Source organism: Heptranchias perlo, chromosome 8, assembly GCF_035084215.1.
Source record: "Heptranchias perlo isolate sHepPer1 chromosome 8, sHepPer1.hap1, whole genome shotgun sequence".
In the NCBI taxonomy this organism is placed as follows: domain Eukaryota; kingdom Metazoa; phylum Chordata; class Chondrichthyes; order Hexanchiformes; family Hexanchidae; genus Heptranchias; species Heptranchias perlo.
In genome coordinates, this window is record NC_090332.1 from 76,463,674 (window position 1) to 76,489,802 (window position 26,129).

The following is a 26,129-nucleotide window of genomic DNA, read 5'->3' on the forward strand; positions in this document are numbered from 1 at the left end:
TGTTAAATAATAATATTAGCAAAATCTGAAGTATTCTGCCTCACTTAGGATCAAGTGTCCTACAGGTTTCATTCTCACACAAGAGTAATGATTAACAACATACTGGGGATTTGACAGTTGTGCATTTCTGTTCTTCCCTGCTAATTGAATATACAGAGTAATAAATGCAAGCCTGAGTAACACAAATACAGATTAATAAATGCAAATCCGAGTTACAAACCTGAGTAATAAAACAAGTCTGAGTAATGTAACATATCGGGGCGAATTTTAACTCTGAATGACTTTTGGGCTGGCGGGGGGGCGGGGAGTCGTGCAGGGTGAGTCCCCGCTTTCAGAAATTTCAGGCCAGGGGTATTTTAACTCCAGGGCCTTATCTACCCGCCACCGGTCAGTGCCCACTCGATACAGGTGGAGAGCGGCAGCTGGGGGAGGAAGCTCAGGCGGTTCAGAGCCCGCTGGCACAGAGCGGTAACCTGGCGGAGCAAATCGCCCGGCTGATGTTGAACCTGCCCCAATTATATTCCAATGATTCCTATGGGATATAAACCGGGAGGGGTCTACACGGGGCGGGTGGGGTCTACACCGGGGTGGGGGTGGGGGGTTCTACGACGGGTAGTGGGGGGGACTCTACGATGGTGGGGGGTTCTATGACAAGTGGGGTGTTTTGACAGGGGTGGGTTCGACGCCGGGAATGTGATCAGCTCGGCTCGATTACCACCCAGGCAGTGAAGGTGAAAATTACCTCACAGTCCTTGTGTGTGTGTATGTATAAAAATATAGTTAACCTTAATCTCCTTTCTCAACAGACATCATTCCAGTTCACTTTTAAAGGTGTCAATGACTCCGAATCGTCTCCCCTTTCCGTACATACATTACCTCAAAGACCTGCATTACTGTTCCCTCCCCATTAGAAAATACATTCCTCTAGTTCAAACTCTGGGCAGCTCAAACTCCAGCTGTGTTGAAGGTCCACCCTCTCTGACAGCTGTTGCACGCAGATGTGCTTTCGTTACTGCGCTCGAGCATTTCTGCTCTCGCTCACTCATTGGGTGTAATAAACAAGAGGTGGCCCAAACCTCCTGTGTTGCGATTGCTCATTTTTGCAATCCAGTGGTGATCTCACAACCAGAGCCTCCTCGAAAGGAATTCTCGAAGGATGAGGCAGAGAAAAATGGTATGTTTGAGGCCTCCTTTCATTCTTTCAGTAAGAAAATTTTACTGCTTAATTCCCAAACAGCTTTGTCTCACAAGTAGAGGGGGGAGGACATTCAGCCCATCTAACCCAACCCATGAACTCCCCCCGTCACCTGGAAGATTGTGGCCATTTTGGAGAAATTTGGAGAACTAGAAAGGAATGTGGGGCAGTTCTGAACTGATATAAATAACATTCAAACAGATCTACTCCGCCCCACCTCCAGCAGACTGCTGATATGCTGATAGGGTGAGATGAAGAGGGGTGGGAGGAGACTCGTGTGGAGCATAATCACTGGCATAGACCAGTTGGGATGAATAGCCTGTTTCTGTGCTGTAAATTCTATGTAATTCTTTACAGTTCATTAATCCAGTAAAGAGGACGAGTAAATTAAACACTGAACAAAGTTATGCTGTGTCTTGATTTTACTAACCTCAGGAACTATTCAGACACATGACCACAAGTTATAAATGGTTTGTAAACAAGCCTTTCTTCAACTATTTCTTTGAGACGATCTACTGTGTAAATTTTCTTGGGAATCGCCAAACACTCGAGATGATTGTTGGTCATCTCTCTGTCACCCTGACAGGACCTGTTGACCTATCCAGCTGACCGGAGGGGCACTGCACAGGGTGGGACTGCTCCTTCCCCCCCCCAACAATCCCAGGGCTTGACCGAATGTCAAAGGGTGATAAATGAGTGACAAGTCTAAACTTCCACCGAGATGGGAACTGGAACGGATGCTCCCCTGGCTCCTACCACGGCTCCGACTGGACCCCCCGAATGCAACAGGGACCCCCAACTGCGACTGCCCCCCCGCCCCCGACTGCGACCTGGAACCCCCCAACTACGACCGGGACCCCCGACTGCGACCGGGACCAGGCGCCCCACCCCCCCCCACCCTGACCAGGCCCCCCGGCTGCGATCGGGCTCTTCCTGGCTCCGACCAGGCCCCCTGGCTGCGATCGGGCTCTCCCTGGCTCCGACCAGGCCCCCCCCCCGCCACCGGCTCCGTCTTGGCCCCCCGGCTCTGAGCAGGCCCAGCACAGGTTTTGCTCAATTGGCTGTACTATACTGTACTGCTCTGATCCAAAGTACTGATCTTGCTTTTTACAGGATTAGGAAGATAGGAATTGCCCGACGAAAAAAGATCACGATCCATCTACTTCGCCTTCTACCATCCTGGTAGTCCCATGATACAAGGATAATGGAGATGTTGACTAATCACAGCAATCAATCTCTATCAATTAGACCCAGACATGATGTGAGGAAAACCCCAGTGATGGAGAGCTTCAGGAACCATAGGTTCAAAGTCACCTGTTGCTCCCAAGCAATGCCACACTTACCACATGTCATGTCTCAAATTACTCACATACTGTATTAAATAGATCAGCGGACCACTCACCAGAAGTCTGGGTCTCTGTGCTAGTTAGGTTAATGAAGCCAGAGAGCTTGTCTTCCTCCTCTTTGAGTTTGTGTCCCACTCTTTTCACCGTCTCAATGCTACCTCGGCATTCCGACAACAGCTTCATCTGAGGAACAGAACAGCGGGAAGATTGAGCAGGCGCGAGACTTTAATAGGCAGCCCTGGTACGTTAGACAAGTCTGAGCTCAACACAACACAGCACCTCCTGCTGGTGGAGGCGATGAGTGGTCAGTAATTAATATGTACGGCAAACAAAGCAAAGATGACAACTTATACAGGACATTGAACACATGGATTAAACCCAATGCACTATTTAGTTTAGTACAACAGCTCCTGGTTACCTAAGGAGAACAATGTTTTGAAGAATCCCGGTCAAGTTGCGGACTCCCAATATTGTACACCCCCCCCCCCCCCACCCCGTGTTAATGGAACACAGGAACAGGAGGAGGCCATTCAGCCGCTCGAGCCTGTTCCACCATTCAATTAGATTTGTCATTCACGACCATCAGAATGGAACAGAAATAATCAAAAAACGCTGGTTTACATTTCTTGTGGAAAAATGGACGGAGTCATGGAATTCACTCCTCAAAAACCCAGCAATCCCCTGAAATAAAAATGGAATTCGAATTCAGCTTTAAAAAGAGATCTGGAAATAAAAAGCTGGTATCAGTAAAAGTGACCATGAAGCTGTTGGATTGTCGTAAAAACCCAACTGGTTCACTAATGTTCTTCAGGGAAGGAAACCTGCCGTCCTTACTCGGTCTGGCCTATACATGACTCCAGTCCCCACACCAACGTGGTTAACTCTTAACTGCCCTCTGAAGTGGCCAAGCAAGGCACTCGGTTGTAACAAAATTGCGACCAACGGTTCAAGAAGGCCCACCGCCACCTTCTAAGGGGAACCAGGGATGGGCAATAAATGCCAGTCTTGCCAGCGACATCCACATCCCGAGAATGATTAAAAGAAAAACCTGGCGTAAGTGCTGAGGTGAACCTGTCGGAAACCCGTAACGCTGACACCAGCGGAGATTCCAGGGTCGGGAGGCTCCAGTGTCTGCACCACTAGGGGTGTTTCTAGGGCGCTCACCTGCTGAAGAGGCTGCAGAGTGCGGACACCTCCCACCCCACCCCCGCAGAAAGAAGTTGAGGCTCCCTTGGACGGGCGCACTCTGCCGTCTCACTCGAGGGCTGGGTCACTGCCCACACTGACCGCGCCCGTCACGCAGGGGGGCGGCCAGAGGCTCCGCTCCCAACAGATCAATGGGAATCCCTGACTAAAGGCCGGGTCGAGGTCTAGTTTCTGGTGAAGTCACATCGAACGTATGGCAGAAGGACCACGGATATTCGGGGGGATGATTCTTAGAGTACTGCGTTCAGTTCTGGGCACTGCACCTCAGGAAGGATATATTGGCCTTGGGGGGGGGGCAGGGTGGGGGTGCAGTGCAGATTCACCAGAATAATACCGGGGTTAAAAGGGTTAAATGATGAGGACAGGTTGCATAGACTAGGCTTGTATTCCCTTGAGTATAGAAGGTTAAGGGATGATCTAATTGAGGTGTCTAAGATGATCAAAGGAGTTGATAGGATAGATAGAAACCATTTCCTCTAGTGGGGGAGTCCAGAATAAGGGGGGGCATAACTTTAAAATTAGAGCTAGGCTGTTCAGGGGTGATGTCTGGAAACAATTCTTTACACAAAGGGCAGTGAAATCTGGAAAACTCTTCCCTAAAATGCTGTTGAGGCTGGGGGTCAACTGAAAAATTCAAAACTGAGATTGATAGCTTTTTGTTAGGTGAGTGTATTAAGGATTACGGGACCAAGGCGGCTAAATGGAGTTAAGATACAGATCAGCCATGATCTAGTTGAATGGCGGAACAGGCTCGAGGGGCTGAATGTCCTCCTCCTGTTCCTATATTCTTAGGTTCCTATGAGGGGGAGCCCCACAGTTATTACCAAAGTGGAGATAAATAAACACGTATCCCAGTTTCAAATCCTCACTGAAGTATATATACACGAGTGACAATCAGCTGCAAATTAATTAGGGATATAAAGGGCTCATTCCGTCATCCCACACTCCCACAGGATCACAACATCAGAGCCCCAATTCTACAACCCACACTCCCAGTGAGCGAGACTCCCTCCTCTCCCCGGGAGCCCCACACCGAGTACTCACATATCCCCAGTAACTGGAGTCCAGCTCAGGACCAGTGGGTGTCTTGCTGCGAATGACATTTTCCGTCTGCTGCAGATGATATCGGCTGCTGTCCAGGGCTTTGTCCAGCTGGCGGATTTGCGTTTCTAAGTGGCCGGGCTCCCCTGCTCGAGATGGAAAAATGTCGAGTGAATGGAGAGAATGCGCCTCCATTAATCAGCTGCTACCAACTAGTCATGATCACAGGCAAACCCAATCAATGCTAAGAGAATTGAGACAGTTAAGTTGCTGCCCAAGCATCAGTCCAGTGGTTATAGCAGTGCAGAACTAGGTGTTGAGGTACATGCACTCTCACTAACCAATACCTACCTGTACAAGACAGATCCCGAACCCCCAAGTAAGTGAGCATGCACTGACCACTAGAATAGCCCAAGAGGTTCAACAATATTAGTCGCAGGTTAATCAGTTCACGGTTGGATTTGCATTTCACAAACATGAGTGGTTGGTTAGGGGTGATGCAAGGTCAGTGTTAAGATGGATGACTAAGGGTTGGGTTTGATGTTGGGGTTTGATGTGGAGGAGCCAGAGCATGCTTGGATTGTTGAATGCCTACCAGAGGTGGATCTCAAAGTACTTTCAGTCAGTTTTAGATAGGCCTCTGGGCTTTCAGGGATCACTACATCTGCGAAAATAAGAGAACATTTTCAACAGCTACACAATCGGCATCGGGTGTGGCCATTCTCCTACCCCCGCCCCCCCCCCCCCCCCCGCCCCCCCCACCGCCTCCCATCCACCTCTTTTTACTGTCGTCAGATGGATCCATCAACCCTGACATGTCGCATATCAAACATCTGTCAATGGACAAAAATCTGACCTTCATGCTCCTTAAAATGAAACAGAAATCAGAGCTGATTCAAGTGCAGTCCAGTTACCCAGTTTGAGAAGCAATCCTTGAAGATGCAATGATATGATTAACTAAAGAGCCTGTTACGTTGGTAACTTTTAATTTGGATTTTTGGAAGCCCAGCATATGTGAACGCGCTCCCGGTAGTTAACACCGTAACATTCCTGGTGCTCGGCACTCAGAATCTGAACTAAAGGACCACTACAACGTGTCTAAAATTAAGCCTCAGGTACTCTGTCAGTTAGGGTTACCAGCACTACTGGATTGCCCTGGAGTCTCCGAGAATTGAAGATGAATCTCCTGGAAACTGCTGCGAGCAATACCTGGGATAAAAATATGTTTTTTTCATTTTCTTTGAACACTTTCATATATTGCGGGGGGGAGGGGAGGCTGTTTGACTGAACAGTACCTGATTGTCAAGAATCATCCAATCGGGTAAGCGAACAGTCTCTGCGCCGCGAGGATGGACATGTCAGCCGATCAATAGCGGGAGAGTTGGGGCGGGGCGGTTGGAGGTCATGTGATGGTATCTCCTGGAATACATCCAACCAGAGTTGGTGACCCTACTCTCATTTCAAACCGTCCAATTTCTGGAAGAAATCCATCAGATGGTTCTGGGTGCTGATTGCCCTCTTTTGTCGTTCATTCTCAGTTCAGCCATGATGCTTTTACTGTACGCTCTACAAAGCTACTTTGACACTGGGCCTGCTTCTCTTCTCATTCCAGGAGACCACCTCCTTTGAATCCAGCTCTCTCCGTTTACATTGCCCAATCTAACTCACTTGTCCCTCAAAGGAATGGAGCCAGGAAAGGGAGCCATATTAACCAGTGTAAACACTGGGACCCATCTCCCAGTCGGTCTCCCGCAACAGAGCTAATAGAGTCTGGAAGCAACTCTCTGGGTCACCGATCACAGATCATCCATCCTTCATCTGCATCTACCCTTCACCTTTAATGAAATGTTTTCATTCCCTCATTATCACTTGCAGAAAGCCTTTCCTAAAGAGAGTGGAAGGGATTTGCTTCGATTGAATGTTAAAGCACAGCCTTCCCATTTTGGAGAGGGAGAGGTGAAAGGGGAGAAGGAGAGGTGAAAGGGGAGAGGGAGAGGTGAAAGGGGAGAGGGGAGAGGGAGAGGTGAGAGGGAAGGGAAAGGGGGAGAGAGAGAGATGAAAGGAGGGAAGGAGTGATGAAAAGGGGGAAGGAGTGATGAAAAGGGGGAAGGAGTGATGAAAAGGGGGAAGGAGTGATGAAAAGGGGGAAGGAGTGATGAAAGGTAGGAGGGAGGTGAATGGGGAGAGGGAAAGATGAAAGGGGGGAGGGAGAGGTGAATGTGGAGGGAGAGATAAAAGGGAGAGGGAGAGGTGAAAGGGGGGAGAGAGTGGTGAAAGGGGGGAGAGAGAGATGAAAGGGGGAAGAGAGAGGTGAAAGGCAGAGAAAGAGGTGAAAGGGGAGAGGGACAGAGAGAAGAAGTGAGGGAATGAGGGTGGGTGGCACTGCGGTGTGTTCAGTTGGTAAATGCCCTGGAGAGTCAGGAAATCACCTGACAAAAGTGCAGATTGGCACCGATGAATTGAAGTGCTAGCACCAGCACAAGGGGCTGAATGGCCTCCTTCTGTCCTGTGAATTCTGTGATTCTATACAAGTCTTCAGCCATCTTCAATCCTGCCTCTTGTACCTTTGTGAATATACCCCGTGTGATTCAGAAATAACCAAGCCCCTACTTTGTGAATATCACACTGCCACCACTCTATTGGTTTGGGATTTTACTAATGCTATCGCTATCAGGATTCTCGAGTTTCTAGCCATCCCTCCATTCTGGAGACTCCTTATGTCACGTAGCTCTGTCATCTTTCTGATTTATTTGTTATTTGGGTGCTCTGTCCATAAGGCATTGGTAGTGAGAAGTGTGTCATTGGTGTGGTATTAGAGGGTCACTGTTTGTACCGCCTCCCTCGTGTCAGCCGTGGCTCAGTGGTAGCACTCTCACCTCTGAGTCAGAAGGTCAAGGATTCAGGCCCCACTTGAGGGAATGCTGCACTATCAGAGGTGCTGTCTTTCAGATGAAATGTTAAACCGAGGCCCTGTCTGCCCTCTTGGGTGGATGTAAAAGATCCCAGGGCACTATTTTGAAAAAGAGCAGGGGAGTTCTCCCCGGTGTCCTGGCCAATATTTATCCCTCAACCAACATCACTAAAAACAGATTATCTGGTCATTATCTCATTGCTGTTTGTGAGACCTTGCTGCGTGCAAACTAGCTGCCACATTTCCTACATTACAACAGTGACTACACTTCAAAAAATACTTCATTGGATGTAAAGCGCTTTGGGACGTCCTGAGGTCGTGAAAGGCGCTATATAAATGCAAGTCTTTTCTTTTTCTTTGTTTCACTGCCTCCTTCCAGTGCGTCTGGGTCTTTAATATAGGATGCAGAACAGCAATTTCTGAATATGTAAAATGGTTGTGGTTATGGGACTGGATTAGCAATCCAGAGACCATGATTCTAATTTGGAGCCAGAAACCTAGCCCGTCCCTAGATATTCGCGTGGGGAACCCGGAAGCCAAATGAGAGCGTCGCAATCTGCGATCAAAACTCAACTGAAGGTGAGTATTTGTGCTTCCGGGTTTCCCACGCACCAGGCAGCCAGATTGACAGGCTGGCTACCTGTCGGGAGTGAAAGGAGACGCAAATCAAAGAGGAGAGTCGGGAGGGAGAGAGAGATGGTGGACCCTGGAACAAATCGAGGGGGGGGGGTGAGGGATTGCGGGTAGGTGGTGGGATGTGGTCAACATGGGGGGGGGGGGGGTGTGTGTCCAGCATTGGGGATCGTGGGGGGGGGGGGGTGCGGTCGGCCGATCGTGGGGTCATGTCACGCCAGGTGAGCTTGTTGGGCCTGGATAAAGTGCTCCTGCTCCTCCGGGCCCAGAAGCAGTGCAATAAAGGTACTCACCTCATGGATCCAGCCCTTCCCGCCTGCTTACAACTGTCATGAATCGGAAGCGATGGGAAACCCGAACAGGTATGGTTAAGTTTATTTTATTTTGTACTACACAAAAAATTAAGTACCTCAACTATTTCAATGAGGTACATTGTCCCTTTAAGTATTGGCCTGCCGCTTTAAGTGGGGGCAGGACTTCCTGGTGTCTGTTGTGCGCACACATCCAAACCCGGAAGTGGGTACGTTGGAGCCAGGATGTGGTCCCGTTCCAAAAAGCTGTTACTTTAACCTCCCACCCGCCCCCAACCCACTCATTCTTGGGGATTAAAATTATCCCCCTTGAGTTCAAAACTGCTGGATTGTCAGAAAAACCCAACTGGTTCACTAATACCCCTCAGGGAAGGGAACCTGCCGTCCTTACCCAGTCTGGCTTATATGTGACTCCAATCCCACACCACATGGTTGACTCAAAGCTCTCTGAAATGGCCTCCACCACCTTCTCAGAGATGGGCAATAAATGCGACTTTGCCAACATTCCAAGAACGAATAAACAAAACTTAACAACAGTGATATAAAATGACAGAATCATACAGAACAGTGCATTGGCTGTGAAGTGCTCTGCGACGCCCTGAGGGGGCATTGTATAATGTTTGTACCACCATTCTGTTTTTATTGCAGTTATTATCATGAATCAGGGCATCATTTTGGCAAACAGAAAAAAAATACTGTGCCACGATGAGCATTTAAGAGGCTAATGATTATCTCAATCACTTTGACAAACCCACTGGAGCAGCAGTTTCCGTTGTGAGGCAAATAGTTATTAAGAAAATGAGCCCAAGGGAATTGATTAAATTGATTAAAAGAAACATTAACATTTTAAATTTTGTTCTGACAAATATTTCAGTGGCATTCCTAGATACAGGGGAGGTACCAATCTCTCCCACAACATGCTGATCCCACAGACTCCCCGCAGCTCTCTCTCACTGCCCCCCCCCCAGCTCTCTCTCACTCACCCCCCCGCCAGCTCTCTCTCACTGCCCCCCCCCAGCTCTCTCTCACTCACCCCCCCAGCTCTCTCTCACTCACCCCCCCCCAGCTCTCTCTCACTAGCCCCCCCAGCTCTCCCTCATTCCCCCCCCCCAGCTCTCTCCCACTACCCCCCAGGCTCTCTCTCACTCCCCCCCCCCCAGCTCTCCCTCATTCCCCCGCCCCCCCAGCTCTCTCTCACTCCCCCCCCCCCAGCTCTCTCTCACTACCCCCCCCCAGCTCTCTCTCACTGCCCCCCCCCCAGCTCTCTCTCACTCACCCCCCCAGCTCTCTCTCACTCACCCCCCCCCAGCTCTCTCTCACTAGCCCCCCCAGCTCTCTCTCACTAGCCCCCCCAGCTCTCTCCCACTACCCCCCAGGCTCTCTCTCACTCCCCCCCCAGCTCTCCCTCATTCCCCCGCCCCCCCAGCTCTCTCTCACTACCCCCCCACCCCAGCTCTCTCTCACTCCCCCCCCCCCCAGCTCTCTCTCACTACCCCCCCCCAGCTCTCTCTCACTACCCCCCCACCCCAGCTCTCTCTCACTCACCCCCCCCAGCTCTCTCTCACTACCCCCCCACCCCAGCTCTCTCTCACTCACCCCCCCCAGCTCTCTCTCACTCACCCCCCCCAGCTCTCTCTCACTCACCCCCCCCAGCTCTCCCACACTCACCCCCCCCCAGCTCTCCCACACTCACCCCCCCCCAGCTCTCTCTCACTCACCCCCCCCCAGCTCTCTCTCACTCACCCCCCCCCAGCTCTCTCTCACTCACCCCCCCCCAGCTCTCTCTCACTCACCCCCCCCAGCTCTCTCTCACTCACCCCCCAGCTCTCTTTCACTCCCCCCCAGCTCTCTCTCACTCACCCCCCCCCAGCTCTCTCTCACTCACCCCCCCCAGCTCTCTCTCACTCACCCCCCCAGCTCTCTTTCACTCCCCCCCAGCTCTCTCTCACTCCCCCCCCCAGCTCTCTCTCACTACCCCCCCCAGCTCTCTCTCACTCCCCCCCCCCAGCTCTCTCTCACTCTCCCCCCAGCTCTCTCTCACTACCCCCCCAAGCTCTCTCTCACTCTCCCCCCAGCTCTCTCTCACTCTCCCCCCAGCTCTCTCTCACTACCCCCCCAAGCTGTCTCTCACTCCCCCCCCAAGCTCTCTCTCACTCCCCCCGCAAGCTCTCTCTCACTCCCCCCACCAAGCTCTCTCTCACTCCCCCCACCAAGCTCTCTCTCACTCCCCCCAGCTCTCTCTCACTACCCCCCCCCAAGCTCTCTCTCACTCCCCCCCCAAGCTCTCTCTCACTCCCCCCACCAAGCTCTCTCTCACTCTCCCCCCAGCTCTCTCTCACTCCCCCCCCCAAGCTCTCTCTCACTACCCCCCCAGCTCTCTCTCACTACCCCCCCAGCTCTCTCTCACTACCACCCCCCCAGATCTCTCGCAGCCCGCGTGTTTCCTTACGTGAGCTCACCTGTGATTTCAGCCGCTCCTTTGAGATAGAAATCACTGTCCTCGTCTCCCGCGTCCTCCTCCGTGCCCTCGAGTGCTCGCGACACGGCACTTTCTAAGTTTCGACTCAGGTCGTAATCGTGGTCCCACTCCAAGGGGATTGAGTCGACACTGGCCGGGGTATCGCGTCCTGACCGCGTGTCCTTGGGCTGCTGCAGACTCGTGCCCCGGCTCAGAGATAGCGGAGGGGTTGCTGCATTGTCTGGAGCTCTGTCCAGCCACTGCATGCTGGAGAGCTCGGTGTTATCATCCAATTCCATCTCCCGGTCAGAAACCTCATGCTCATCATCAGTAAGCTAAAGGAGGGGGGAGATGGGGCAGGCAAACCGTTAGTATCACCGCAACTCAAATAATCCAGACAAAGTGAAACTAGAGGAACCCGCACTGGCTGCACACAAAACGTTGATGAAATCTGCACCTCTAAAACCACTTTACATTGAATTACATAGACTTTTACAGCACAGAATCAGCCCATTTGGCACAACTGGTCTATGCCAGTGTTTATGCTCCACGAGTCTCCTCCCACCTTACTTCACCTCACCCTATCATTGTATCCTTCTATGCCTTTCTCCCTCATGTACTTATCTAGCTTCCCCTTAAATACATCTATGCTATTCGCCTCAACCACCCCATGTGGTAGTGAGTTCCACATTCTCATCGCTTTGCATCGGTGTGTTATAGAGTGGGTCATCTTTAGGGTGTGGAACTCCCGGCACAAAGCTTTACACGACAGGAACACAGATCAGGCCAGTCTCTGATGTTGCACTTGTTCATTTCGATATCAACGGAATATCAAGCAGACTGTGAATTGAGGCAAATTTGATGGCAAATATTTACTGGGGTGTTAATTTGTAGCTGAACTGTGCAAAGGCTGCAGCCCCATTTCTATTGCTACAGTGAACCTGAACAGAAAGGATGTTCCAGTAAACTATACCTAGACCATTACCTCGCCCACCTTCCCCCACCCCATCCCACCCTACTCCTCTGAGAGATACAGGTGTGCGCGCTGCTCAAAATGTCCAATGGAAGCCAGCTGGGCATGTGGGGCCTACCTAAGATAAGAACAAAACGTGAGGTTAGAATGGGGCAGGTCAGTCGGCATCTATCAAAGGAAAAGGAAGGTAAACATTTCAGGTGTAGACCCTTTGACAGGATCATTCTGACAAAGCGCCTACATCCTAAACTTTAACTTGACCTCTCTCTTCACTGTGCTGCTGGGTATTTCCATATTTGGAGTTTTAAAAAAATGTAATTTGTGCTGTTATAGGTCAGCTGAGAGCTCCTTGACATTCATTCACATTGTGTGGAGTCCTAATGAGTTGAATAGTTGAGAAATAACTATTTGCACTCTCAGTGTGGCCTACAAAAATAGGCAGAGCAGAAGAAAGGATCCATACAAACTGAGCAACATCTAGGATTTTGTTTCTTTTTTTTGTAGGACAAGATTCTCTCTGTATCGTAATTTATATTTTGACACATTCCTCCTTCAACTGGTCTCTCTGCTCCGTGCGTCACCCAGGGAAGCTGGGAGCCGCTCCGAACCCGACTGCCAACAAACCTGCAAGAGGAGGCCGCAGTGACGTGTGTTTGTGAGAGAGAGGCAGAGAGAGAGAGAGAGAGAGAAAAAGAGAAGTAAAGAGAGAAAGAAAGTGAGAGAGGAAAAGAAAGCAAGAAAGAAATAGAGAAATAGAGTGAGAGAAAGAGAGTGTGAGAAAGAGAGTGAGAAAAAGAGTGAGAAAGAGAGTGAGAGAGAAACAGTTGCTGGCTTTTTGGCAGCTCCTTAGGACTCGCAATGTGTGTCTGGGAGGGAAGGAGGGAGGAGGTTAGATTGCAAGCCTAAACCAGTGCAATACATCTGTGCAACACGGCATATTGGCATTTAATTTTCTTGTTTAAGCTTTCAGAAATTATTATCCGCTAAAGGGGATAGGGTGATGAGAAACAGACGGCAGACTTGGTGAATTCAGTGAAATACTGAGCCTCTTCGAATTCCATTCCCTCTGTGCCCAATGGCAATCTAAACACCAATATAATTACAAATGTAAATGTTTAATGCATAATATTGTTTATATAACTTTATAAATTAAAAGTAGACATGTCTAGAGAATCTATATCTATATATAGAAGCCAGTGAGAGAGTTACAAGAGACGTATATCATTTCAGTCAAGAGCTAAACGCTCACTCCCAGCTTTATTTCACCTCATCTGAACTTGCTGCATACCAACTCTCAAGATAGTGCTCTAAAAATAGCCCCAGCATCTGCAGATGGTTCTCTCTGATCACAGACATGTTTAGAATGCTGGAACTGTAATGTAATGCTGCAGTGCAGGCTGATGGCGAGTCACAGATATATTCCGGTGCTAGAGATAGCGACTGATCCTCGATGGTTCGATACCAGCAGTGCGCAGGTTTACAGTGATACATGCGCGTTACAGCATGTAACCTCGTGTCTCATCCAAGCAACCAGCCTGATAGCATCGTAACCAGGTCACGTGACCAATAACCTGCAGTTGCTTACATCACAGTGACCATTAAACAATGTGTTGGAGGGTACGTTTTATCCATTCACAGAATGAACAGTGCAAGTTACGGATCGAAGCTCGCCTGCTTGTCTTTCCTTCATGAACTTGGCACGCCCATCATGCACTAAATCATATGACGTACCCAGCAAAGAGAGCGAAAGAGTCACTTACGTGAGCAGAGTAGTGAAAATCTGCAATAAGGGGGAGAAGTTGCCATGTTATATTGCTCAGATGTACTGCGGCCGATTCCCCGATGGGCATTACTGGAAATGAGAGCCGATCGCGGGGAGCACTGGACAGGGAGAGGTTGAGGGATTGCTGCCCCTCACCAGGAACACCTGATCGGGGAATCGGCCTTATAACTACAAAGGCGTCAACCGTGGTAGGGACGTAGCGCTCTTGCCTCTGAGTCAGAAGGTCGTGGGTTCAAGACCTGCTCCAGGGACTTGAGCAAAAAATCTAGACTGACACTTCAATGCACTACTGAGGGAGTGCTGCACTGTCGGAGATGCCGTCTTTAGGATGAGATGTTAAACCCGTCTGCCCTCTCGGATGGATGTAAAAGATCCCACGGCACTATTTCGAAGAAGAGCAGGGGAGTTTGCCCCGGGGTCCTGGCTAATATTTATCCTTCAACCAACACTTAAAAACACATGAGCTGGTCATTATCACATTGCTGTTTGTGGGATCTTGCTGTGCGCAAATTGGCTGCCACATTTCCTACATTACAACAGTGACTACACTTCAAAAAATACTTAATTGGCTGTAAAACACTTTGGGACATCCTGAGGTCTTGAAAGGCACCATATAAATGCAAGTCTTTCTTTTCTGTACAACTTCATCACACAAAAACAACTTAACTTCGCTGGTTACCAGAGAGAAGAGTTCATGTTATTTGTGCGGTGAGATTCTACTGAGCCACATATTTTTTTTGCTGATTTATATTTCCTTAAGAGGATGAGTATCTAACAGGGCTTCCAGCAAGATGGAGGGGTGAACAAGTATCAGCACGCGGGACAATCACAAGAGTGCCCGCACCTCTGCTCAGAACGGAGAGAGAGCATCGGTCACTTTCTAAAGGTCCAGCCCACACCCGGGCTGCCAGGCTAAAGCACAACGTGACAGTCTAACCACAACATCTTCTGTTAGGATGGAATTCAGTGACTCTGAGCTCCCAGCACGGAGCCTCTCACGATAAGAGCACAGGTCAGAGAACTGGCTCTGTAAGATGATGCTGCAGTGCCAACTCTGATCACCAACGCCAATCGAATGAGGCTCCAAATATCTGAACTTTAGTCACAAGTTTTTAATGACAACTATCTCAGTGTAACAGGTTCACAGGAACTAACAACATATGAATCTCACACTCCACATAATCTGCTATCTGGGCAATTGACTCCATGTATGTGAGTCATTTAAGTAAATATTTTCCTCAAATGAACAAAAATGTGTTACTTGTACCTACTTTCTTTGCTCTTGTTAGTTAATCATTTAGGTGGTTACTCCAGTTAGTTGAATCATTTAGGTTCTTATCAGTCAGTTGAATTATTTAGGTGCTAACTCCTCTTTAATGTTGTAATGTAGGAAATGTGGCTCACTACCACCTTCTCAAGGGCAATTACGGATGGGCAATAAATGCCGGCCTCGCCAGCGACGCCCACATCCCATGAACGAATATAAAAAAAAATTTAAGTGCTGATTCCAGCTGGTTGAATTATAGGTGTTCACCCCTATTAAGTTGAAACCTTCCGGCAAAGATTCCATGTTTCACCACATCACATGATCACCATCACCCGACTCACTTCATTAACCTACCAAATGTGAGAAGTGAAAAGCAACAGCAGTACAAAATACTTGCCATCACAGATCAAAGCATCCCTGAAACAGAACATTCCTACTAGTATTCGGCTGTAAGTTCCTGCTAAGTGATGATCCTGATAAATGATGTCAGGCGTTGTGGAAAGCAAGTTATTCACTCACTGGGAATTGGCACAGTATTGTGAAAAGCGCTCTTGACCCCAGCCCAATTTGCACGGTGAACACTTACCGGAAGCTGCATCAGCTTCTTGTAGTAACGCTCCACTCGGCCAAAGACCTCCTGGCAGTAGCGGTGAAGTTCCTCCAGCTCTTCTTCAATTATTGCTGCGTCCATGGGCTCGCTCTTCTCAATAAGTTGCTCTCCTTGAATGAAGATCTGGTCAATTTTACTTGTGTTGAGGGATATTTCCTGCTGGAAGGCCTGTGGATGGAAGCAGGTCAGTCATTGCCGGAGACAGTGGAAGCAGCAGTGGAGTATGAGGAGCTACGAAGACAAACTATGGTGTCCTGGCTTATTTTTTGGACAGTGAGCAAATTTGAAATTCAGAGGTGATTTTCAGGGATACCTGGTCCTAGCCTGACTTGTCCTTACAAACAAACAAAAAAGAACTTCCCTTTACAGAGCTGTCTCCACGTGCTCTGAGAACAAGGAAGGCCCCCTTCAACCCAACAATGGGGGCAGAGCCTTCAGCATTAATTCTCGGATTTCCCTCCCTGTATCTCCCCTCCTTTCAAAACTTTCTCAAAATCCACGTTTTCCTCACCTCTACCTGTGAACTGTCCTGGGGCATGTGTTACAATAAAGACTTCACTCTCCTGATGGGGTGGTGACGTCTATATGTAACTTTTTTTTTATTCCTTCTCGGGATGTGGGCGTCGCTGGCAAGGCCAACAATTGTTGCCCATCCTTAGTTGCCCTGAGAAGGTGGTGGTGGCCTTCTCCTCGAGTGGTTTGAAACTACCGAGAGGCTTGCTGGGCCACTTCAGAGGGCAGTTTAGAGTCAACCATGTTGGTGTGGGACTGGAGTCAATAATAGGCTCAGACCAGTTAAGGAGGGCCTAAAAATAGGCCCAGACAGGTTTCCTTCCCTAATGGACATTAGTAAACCAGTTGGGTTTTTACCACAATCTGACATCTTGGGGGTGATTTTAAACCCCAAGAACAGGTGGGTTGGGAGCGGGTGGGAGTTCAAAATAGTTGTTTTTTGGGTCCCAACCGCAAAATTTTCGGACTTTGCATTCCCAGTGGGAAGCCTGTACTTTTACGCGGCGATGTTAAACCCGGAAATAAAGCCGGGTTGCAGTCGCGACTCAAAAAACAACTATTTTCAACTCCCACCCGCCCTCAACCCACCCATTCTTGGGGTTTAAAATCACCCCTCTTGTGTGAGCATGGCAGACATCATTTTGGTTTAACTAATATCATCCAGTATTTGGTTTAGAAAGTGTATACCATACCCAGGACTGTATCTCTCCACTACGTTTCACAACCTAGGCCAGAGTTCTCATTCATTCAGTGTTTTAAGTGATTTATTTAACTGTCCACTACTTGGGTCTTCATCTAAAAAGCATTTGGCTGAACTGTTTTGTCGTCTTCCCAAAATGTAGGCCATGGCGACATAATTAATATCAAAACACATCGCCCACAAAACGCTACTGGTTATTGGCACATCACCATGAAAGGAAAACATTCCTGATCAGTATTCCCTGTCCTTGGGAATCAAGGCAATGTCTCAGAGTTTTGGGAGGGTGTTAAATATCAGGGACAGGAAAAAAAACACATACACCAAAAAACCCCGAGAAACAGGGAAAGACCAAATCCACCTACAATAAATTATATTTAGATGCTTAACATGAAACTAAGACTTTTTTATATGGCATTGAATTCAGACCCCCTTATTATTTTTAAGATGGCACAAAGGCTTTGGGAAAGGGGAAACACAGCTGAAGATTTAATATTTTAAAATCACAAGAACCTGACTTCCGCCCTTGGGTACGAAGCCATTTGCAACACTTGTCCCTGGAATGAACCGTAGCCACATAGCTGATCGAGGAGGACAATTCTGTCACTATCATCGTACTCCAATAAAAAAAGGCAAACAGAGCAAGCTGCTTAAGATTCGGACATAAAGTGGGTGAAGTCAATGGAAAAGCAATTGAGGGGGAGTGTCAAACGGGCTGCCGATTTGCTACTGCCCAGAGTGAATGTCACCCTCAAAGAGTTGAGTCGTTTGACTTACTTTTAGCTGTTTGACTTTAGCCTGTACGTCACATTCAGAGAAGTGCTCAATGTTCGTCAGCTGCAGGTCCATCTCGGTCAGCCAGACCAAAATACTCTCACGTGCAGTTTCAAACTCCTCTCGCTGGCCAATGAAGTGCTGTTCAAACAAGACAAACACCCCACCGTAAGTCCATCCATGCTCATGTGAAGCTCGCCTCCAGAAAACAGGGTCTTTAACTTCTCCCAAACCAGACACAATTCTTTGTGGAACAGATTGTGTTTATCAGTATCTGTGATACAAGTCAGCAGATAATAGTCCTTCACTCTTTGCCCCTCTCCCTTTTCCACCTAGAACCTTTACAGATTTTACCTTTTAAACCCAACTTCCCCCTCCCTTTTTGGTCTTTGCTTTCAGGTCAGAACTAATTGGTACTCCAAAAAGTAGCATGGGATCCCTACGAAGCCCTTTGGAATATAGCCTTTCCTTTGTATAGAATTTACAGCACAGAAACAGGCCATTCGGTCTATGCCGGTGTTTATGTTCCCACCTTACTTCATCTCACCCTACCAACATATACTTCTATTCTTTTCTCCCTCATGTACTTATCTAGCTTCCCCTTAAATGGATCTATGTTATTCGCCTCAACCGCTCCACGTGGTAGCAGCAATCTGCGAGAATGGGCCAGCACCGTATCACAAGGCCTGCCGATGGTTGCCCGTGATGCTCGGCAATTGCTCGGGTTAGTTATCCTGATTAGATAGTTTCATTGAGAGGTGATATAGTTTAATTGTTTATATTACCTTAGTGATTACTAACACATCTATGTCTCTAGAAAAACAATTAAGAGTACTGACTTGACTGGATTCTTTCTGATATACTTCAAGCAGAGCCAAAAGAATAAACAACACATTTATACAGTTGCAGAAACCATTTTGAGGGTGGCACCTTTCTCAAGAAAAAAACACGATGGACCCCATAAATTAGGAAAAAACATACCATTTTTATCATAGCTACCTCCCCCTTGCTTTCAAAATACTGCAAGATTTTTTCTCTTCGATTCGCTTTAGCATGCTCCTCAACCTCTCTCTAGCTCAGTGTCCATCTTTTTCTTCCCTCTGCTCTGTAAAGTGCTAAGAGATGAGTTTTTTCTCTGCGAGGAGTGTTGTAGAGTTGATGGTGATGGTAGAGTTGAGTTGCACATAGACCCCCAAACATTTTTTTTTTAAAAACAGGAAATCAAATCAAAGCAATTAAAAATAACCACCATGCTTCATTTTATTCTACTTGGATTAGTGAAGATTAATAAAGTGCACTCCATTATTTCTTTGATCAAGGTGAGGCATGTTTAGCGCCTTCCCCTTTCAGGCACCATGTGTCAGCATCAAGCACTCCCAGGTCAGGTAAGGCACAGCCTGATGGCAGAGCAAAGCTCCCCCTGCTCTGTCCCAGCAATGTGCCTCAGCTCAAACCTTAAGAGTGCTCCCCATCTTGTGCCAGTGTGGTGTTTTTTTCCCATTCCTCCCATATCAGCCGCCTTTAGGCCGGTCAGAGAGATATTGTCAATCAGCGCAGAACTGGGGACAGTTTTGTGTTGTAAGCCCATGCCTGCTAGGGATTAAGTTGAAACTTCCCAAACTCATTTGACAGAGGACCCGTACAGCCAGCGGGTAATAGAGACTTTCAGTTTAGGCTGTCTAACTCACTGTGCCTATGCTCGCTGACCTACATTGGCTCCTGGTCCAGCAACGCCTCAATTTTACAATTCTCATCCTTGTGTTCAAATCTCTCCATGGCCTCACCCCTCCCTTTATCTGTAACCTCCTCCAGCCCTCCGAGATCTCTGCATTCCTCCAATTCTGGCCTCTTGTGCATCCCCAATTTTAATCGCCCCACCATTGGGGGCCGTGCCTTCAGCTGCCTAGGCCCTAACCTCTGGAATTCCCACCCCAAACCTCTCTGCCTTTCTCTCTTCTGTTAAGACGTCCCTTCAAACCTGCCTCTTTGAACAAGCTTTCAATCACCTGACCTAATATTTCCTTATGTAGCTTGGTGTCAAATTTTGTCTGATAGCGCTCCTGTGAAGCACCGTGGGACGTTTTACTACGTTAAAGGCGCTATATAAATGCAAGTTGTAGCGTCACCCAGTTCTTGAAGTTTCGATATAAAGATATTGGCTGAATCTTTGATCAGAGAATTCTCTACAGTTGCCCGTTACTCCAGCCTTACTTTCAGTCTCCTGAGAATGGCTGTGACCCTCCGCTGTAGGTTGTCCCAGCGCTGGTTTCCCTCGTGCACCATCTGTTTGAGTTTACTGGCGGAATCTGTGCGGTTTTCACGAGCCAAACGCCGATACTGCTTGTTGATCAGCTCCAGCTGGGTCAGGCTCTCATGGACCTGACGCTGAAACGCCTGAGGATAGAAGGAACGAAGAGTCACAGAAAATTCTGACCAGTTCATTAAATAAGAATGTTTTCAAACGCATTAATATATTTTTAAAAAACACTGCAAAATTAAGCTGGTGTCTTGTGTGACTGTTCTATACTGTAAGGGCAAAATTTAGCTACTGGATCATCCATTTAAACCAAAATGCAATTATTAAAAATATTAAATATAGGTGATCTCTCGTGACATTGTATGGGGGGGGGGAATAGATCTTGACTTTGGCGATAGTGTAAAACGGGTGATAGAGAGTCGGCAGTCCGTTTTACATCCCTCCCCATTTTTATTTACAGTGACTTCAGTTCGCTATCACCCATTTTATACCACCGCACAAAATCAAAGTTACCCCAGGGAGTCAAGACCAAATTTAGTCTTCAGGTGAAGTGGGGTTAGAGGGCAGGGAATAATGGCACCAGGGTGTGTAGACATAATTCAGTCACCATATCAAAGTCACACATTATTATGCTTCAATTACAAATTCTGATATCCACACTTATAATGGCAACTTGTCACGTTGTAATTACCCACTCCTGCCAGAAGGGTGGCACTGCAGCACCTCCACTGGCAGGAGAGTATAACTACAGTGTGACAAGTTTACATAGGCAGTTCCCATTATAAATGTGGGCATTGCAATTTACAATGGAAAAAGTCAACAGAAAGTGCGTACAGATGTAAGATTTTTAATACGTTATTGATGTAAATTCAATCAATTCCATCTTGAGGAAACCCTGCTGAGAGGCCCTCCCTAATTCCCATTAATAATCAGCAACACAGCCAGGAACAATGCATGGTTGTTTTGTACAAACAGTAAACATGTGCTAGCCAGGAGATGCGCGAGTCGGTGGCCACTTTAAGCCGCTGTGTTGTTGAGGCCGTACAGCACCAACAGCTCTGCTCCTCATTACAATACCTCAAACTTCTTCAGTTCTTCTTTGGCAACTGTGTAGAGGACCTCCGAGGAATTGGGCACTGCCGCTGTCCGCTCGGAGGTTTCGAGCCAGTCTTCAAAGCGAGAATAGTCATCCAGAAACTTCTGCCACAACCTCCACGTCTCTTCAATCCTAAGGAAAAAAAAAAGAAAAAAAAAGGTAAGACACAATGAAATTGTGGATCTGGTGATTGGGTGAGTTGAAGTAAATAGAGTGGGAGGAAGTTCGTGTGGAGCATAAACACCAGCAGAAAACCTGTTGGGTCAAATGACCTGTTTCTGTACTGAAAATTCTATGTAATTCTATGAAATTGATATTGAAGGCCATTGAGTGAGTGTTGTTGGCTTAGATTCCCCGAGGCTGAAAGCCAGGAGCAAAGATAAAATGTGGAGCACTTAATGACTTCAAACCAATACACAGTCCCATCATTGGGAAATTTAAACCAGCTGTTTCTTTTCTCCGATTTGCAGTCCAACAAGACAGCACATACCCTGAAGACTAGACTTTGAGTGCTGTACACATTGAGTTTCCTTTGGGATACAAATCCCATTGCTGCATTTTTTAAAATGTTTCATTCTCAGGATGTGTGCATCACTGGCAAGATTGGCATTTATTGCCCATCCCTAGTTGCCCTGAGAAGGTGGTGGTGGGCCTTCTTCTTGAACCACTGTTAGCGGTTTGATACAACTGCTAGGCCACTTTAGAGGGACTGGAGTCAAATATAAGCCATACTGGGTAGGGTCAGCAAGTTTCCTTTCCTAAAGGACGTTAATGAACCAGTTGGATTTTTACGACAATCCGACTGCTTCATGGTCACTTTTACAGATACCAGCTTTTTATTTGCAGATAGTTTTATTTTAAAAACTAAGTTCAAATTCTTAAGCTACCAGGGTGGGATTTGAACTCACAGTCCCCAAATTATTAGTCCAGTAACATAACCACTACACTACCATACCCTAGTGTACTTGCGTTACTTCAGACAAGCAGATCAGAGCCTAGGACGGGCGAGTTTAAAAAGGATGGGAGTTCAGTTAAACTCTGGAACCCGGATTTTCTGACCGAGGCACATTTCCGAGGGGCCAGGGCATCTTGTGCCCACTGCGCCTCCACTCCCGGCTGATTTTCTGGCCCGGAGGCCATTTGCATGCCAGAGGCGGGCACGCTGCTGGAGAGTCCTGCCGGAATCAGAGTAGGAATCAGTAGTGGTTAAGCCACGGAATGCCAACAGCCTCAGAGTAGAAAAGATCTACCCGCTTGGAAAACCTTTCCAGGGGCCCATCTTCTTTGTTCCTTTGCCAACCTTTAAACGTTGGGTACCAAGGCCCAACGGATGGGGAAAATGCCCTCAGATAGGTCTGCTGTTCGGAAAGTGGCGGGGCGGTGGGGGTGGTTGTCAGAACATGGTGGAGTGGTTCCTGAACAATTTTCTGGCCTCATCCATCCCACACCCACCAAAACAAAAAGGGGTTGGAAATTGCAGCCTTCTGACTGTGAATAATACGCTAGTGCATTTTTACTGATGGTTCTACATGGTAATAAAATATTTTAACGGATGATAGGCAGAATGGCCTCCTAGTGTGTTACAAATTCTATCATCAATTGCCCTTGCTCGCTTTGAAGAACCTCCAATGCATTCAAATACAGTGGGCCCGCACTATTCCATTGTTGTGTTGTATTGTGTTAGTTGTGTGTCAGTTGTACAACACGCTATAGTGAAAGAATGCTGAACCAGAGAGGATTTTGCCTTTGCTTTCACTGCGAGAACATTTTTACAGGGCTTTAGTGAGACCTCGCCTGGAGTACTGCATACAGTTTTGGTCTCCTTATCTAGGGAAGGATATACTTGCCTTGGAGGCGGTGCAACGAAGGTTCACTAGATTAATTCCTGGGATGAGAGGGTTGTCCTATGAAGAGAGGTTGAGTAGAATGGGCCTATACTCTCTGGAGTTTAGAAGAATGAGAGGTGATCTCATTGAAACATATAAGATTATGAGGGGGCTTGTCAGGATAGATGCTGAGAGATTGTTTCCCCTGACTAGAGAGTCTAGAACTAGGGGCATAGTCGCAGGATAAGGGGGCGGCCATTCAACACTGAGATGAGGAGGAATTTCTTCATGCAGAGGGTTGTGAATCTTTGGAATTCTCTACCCCAGAGAGCTGTGGATGCTGAGTCATTGAATATATTCAAGGCTGAGATGGATAGATTTTTGGACTCTAAGGGAATCAAGGGATATGGGGATCGAGCGGGAAAGTGGAGTTGAGGTCGAAGATCAACCATGATCTGACTGAATGGCAGAGCAGGCTCGAGGGGCCTTATGGCCTACTCCTGCTCCTATTTCTTATGTTCTTAACATCTAGAATCATACTTCGCCTTTTGTGTCTATATTGGCCTCAAGCCCCATACTCTCTGCCCTCGATTAACTACTTCCTATCTCCCATCTCTGCCCGGTCTTGGTTTCTCTCATTCTCCTCTCTGTCTTGTCGCACTATGTCCTTCTCAAACCTCTTCAGTTAACTCCCTCACCGATCTTGTATTCAGGTACTGCTCCAGTTTTGAATCCTTGCTTGACCAACCCATTGCTTCCATCATCCAGCCTGGCACCTGGCGCCCTCTGCTGGAGCCACTGCCGCTGGCTCTCCCAAGAGCAGCCATTCGGATTGTTCCACTCCCATCTCCCAGTGCACATCCCAAACACCAGTCTCCGAGGGTTGCCCCAATCTTTGTCCCATCCCAATTTCTACTACCCCGCCCCTCCACCCACAACCCTGATCCCCCATGGTGATCTGTACGCTTCATATCATCCCACACAATGACCACTCCTCACAGGCAAAGCCCACTACATTGATGACCTCACCCTGGACAAGTACATCAATACTATGGGCCTAACACAAACATGACTCATTCTGAGGTCCTGCTACAGAATGTCCTCGCCTTTCAAGGTCCACCCCCGCCCTCCGAAACCCACAGCAATTTCCTTGCTGAAATCTCATCCCTCTTTGCCCACTAAGCCCCTGCAATGAGCGACTCCCCTAAATTGGTAACTCAAACCTGCAGCTAGACTCTCTGCCCCCTCCGCTCCGATTCCTCTGGTCGTCTGTTCTCATTCGGCCTCATCCTGCACATAAACTTCCATGCACAGATGACTGTGACTGTCCAGAGTCCTGACTACCTTGTGCTAATGGGGAGTTGGAGAGAGCAGAGTGGCAGTCTTGCCCTGGGCAGTTACACAGCAGGCTACTAGAGAATTTATAGCAGGTTAATTGGGCCAGTTCTAAGCATAATGTGGGACAGCAGGGAACCAGTTAGAGAGTTCAGGAGAATGGGGCCGGGCTAGGCTGAGCGGGATCACAGAATTACTTCAGTACACTGGGGATTTATTCTGCAAGCTCTCCCAGTCCGATATGCCAGTGTGTACCCCCCACTCTCCGACTTTTTGAATTCCCCTCCCACCTTGGCCCCACACTCCGGAAAGCTGGCCCTCTGTCTTGCTATCTTTCCCCTTCCTTCCTCAAGACCTACCTCTTTGGCCATGCCTTCAATCACCTCCTCTAACTACCATGCAATGTCCTTTCTTGCTTCTGTGAAACACCTGGGATGTTTACTACGTTAAAGGTGCTATATAAATGCAGGTACTTGCTGTATATTAAATTTAATTATAATTTTATTGTAGGAACCAGACCAAAACTTTGGTACATTCAATACACCAGGACTCCACTATAATCCCCTCTTGATCTGGTATAGCACAAGGACACATTCCAGGCAGCACAGTCGGATAGCAGTGGCTGGCCAATACAGGTTGCTTGTAAAAATTTAAAACCGTTAAGTTATTGCAGCTATCCCAACGTTAAAACCTTCAGCGCTCGGGTACTGCTGAACACAAAGCACGGAACTCCATGGGGGGGTGACGTTTGTCTTGTGGGGGCTTCCTGCAAAGGTTGGGTTTGAGGCCCCTACATCGATAAAGTTGAGATCTTTAAACTTATCACTGGCTCCGCTCGGGGTCCCGTACAACAACAATGTGAATTTATATCGTGCCTTTAACGTAGGAAAACGTCTCAAGGCGCTTCACAGGAGAGTTATCGAACAAAATTGTACGCCGAGCCAAAGAAGATATTGGGATGGGTGACCAAAAGTTTGGTCGAAGAGGTAGGTTTTAAGGAGGGTCTTAAAGGAGGAGAGAGAGGTGGAGAGGTTTAGGGAGGGAATACCAGAGCTTAAGGCCTAGACGACTGAAGGCACGGCTACCAATGGTGGGGCGAAGGAAGTGGGGGGATGCGCAAGAGGCCAGGATTGGAGGAGCGCAGAGATCTCAGAGGGTTATAGGGCTGAAGGAGGTTACAGAGATAGGGAGGGGCGAGGCCCTGGAGGGGTTTTAATATTAGGATGATAATTTTAAATTTGAGGCATTGCTGGACCAGGACCCAATGTAGGTCAGCGAGCACAGGGGTGATGGGTGAATGGGACTTGGAGCGAGTTAGGATACAGGCAGCAGAGTTTTGAATGAGCTCAAGTTCATGGAGTGGGTGAGGATGGGAGGCCAGAGAGAGAGCATTGGAATAGTCGAGTCTGGAGGTAACCGAGACATAAGGGTTTCAGGAGCAGATGGGCTGACAGCAGGGGCGGAGACGGTCGATGTTACGGAGGTGGAAATAGGCAGCCTTGATGATGGCGAGCATATGGGGTCGGAAGCTCTGCACAGGGTCAACTGCACGTGTTGCATGGTCCTATGGCCGCCCCTTGGAATTACTCATTCCCGAAAGCTATTCTTCTGAAAGCTGCTCGTCTGTCATTAAAATCTTGTACACTTCACATCACCTCCCACTAGCATGAAACAAGATCCCTTACTTGAGCCTCCTTTCCATGGACATGGCGCAGATGTTCCTCCACCTGCGGTCCAGGTTGCGCGTGGCCTGCTGGATTGAATCGCACTCCGTCTCAGTGGCACAGGCATCGCAATCGTGGAGCAGAACTTCACAAAGGTTGAGGACGGAGGCCACGCCCGTACTATGCTTCTCAATGTCCCGCTGCAACTCCTGCAAGTACAAAGACACAGTGTT

At 48.1% G+C, this 26,129-nt stretch overlaps 1 protein-coding gene across 8 annotated transcripts in view; it reads right to left on the reverse strand.

The window, feature by feature from the left end:
• syne1b (spectrin repeat containing, nuclear envelope 1b) overlaps positions 1 to 26,129 on the reverse strand; it is a 478,102-nt gene that overhangs the window by 44,223 nt on the left and 407,750 nt on the right. For 6 of the 8 annotated variants that reach the window (XM_067989374.1, XM_067989371.1, XM_067989373.1 and 3 more), the window contains 9 exons: positions 25,918 to 26,105; positions 21,053 to 21,203; positions 19,930 to 20,112; positions 17,722 to 17,859; positions 15,711 to 15,902; positions 11,103 to 11,436; positions 5,384 to 5,452; positions 4,792 to 4,934; positions 2,598 to 2,724 (listed from right to left, as the gene is read on the reverse strand). In XM_067989374.1, the coding sequence (XP_067845475.1) occupies positions 2,598 to 2,724; positions 4,792 to 4,934; positions 5,384 to 5,452; positions 11,103 to 11,436; positions 15,711 to 15,902; positions 17,722 to 17,859; positions 19,930 to 20,112; positions 21,053 to 21,203; positions 25,918 to 26,105 (1,525 nt within the window). The remainder of the gene's footprint in view (positions 1 to 2,597; positions 2,725 to 4,791; positions 4,935 to 5,383; positions 5,453 to 11,102; positions 11,437 to 15,710; positions 15,903 to 17,721; positions 17,860 to 19,929; positions 20,113 to 21,052; positions 21,204 to 25,917; positions 26,106 to 26,129) is intronic. The other 2 variants (XM_067989378.1, XM_067989372.1) reach the window with 1 other exon arrangement.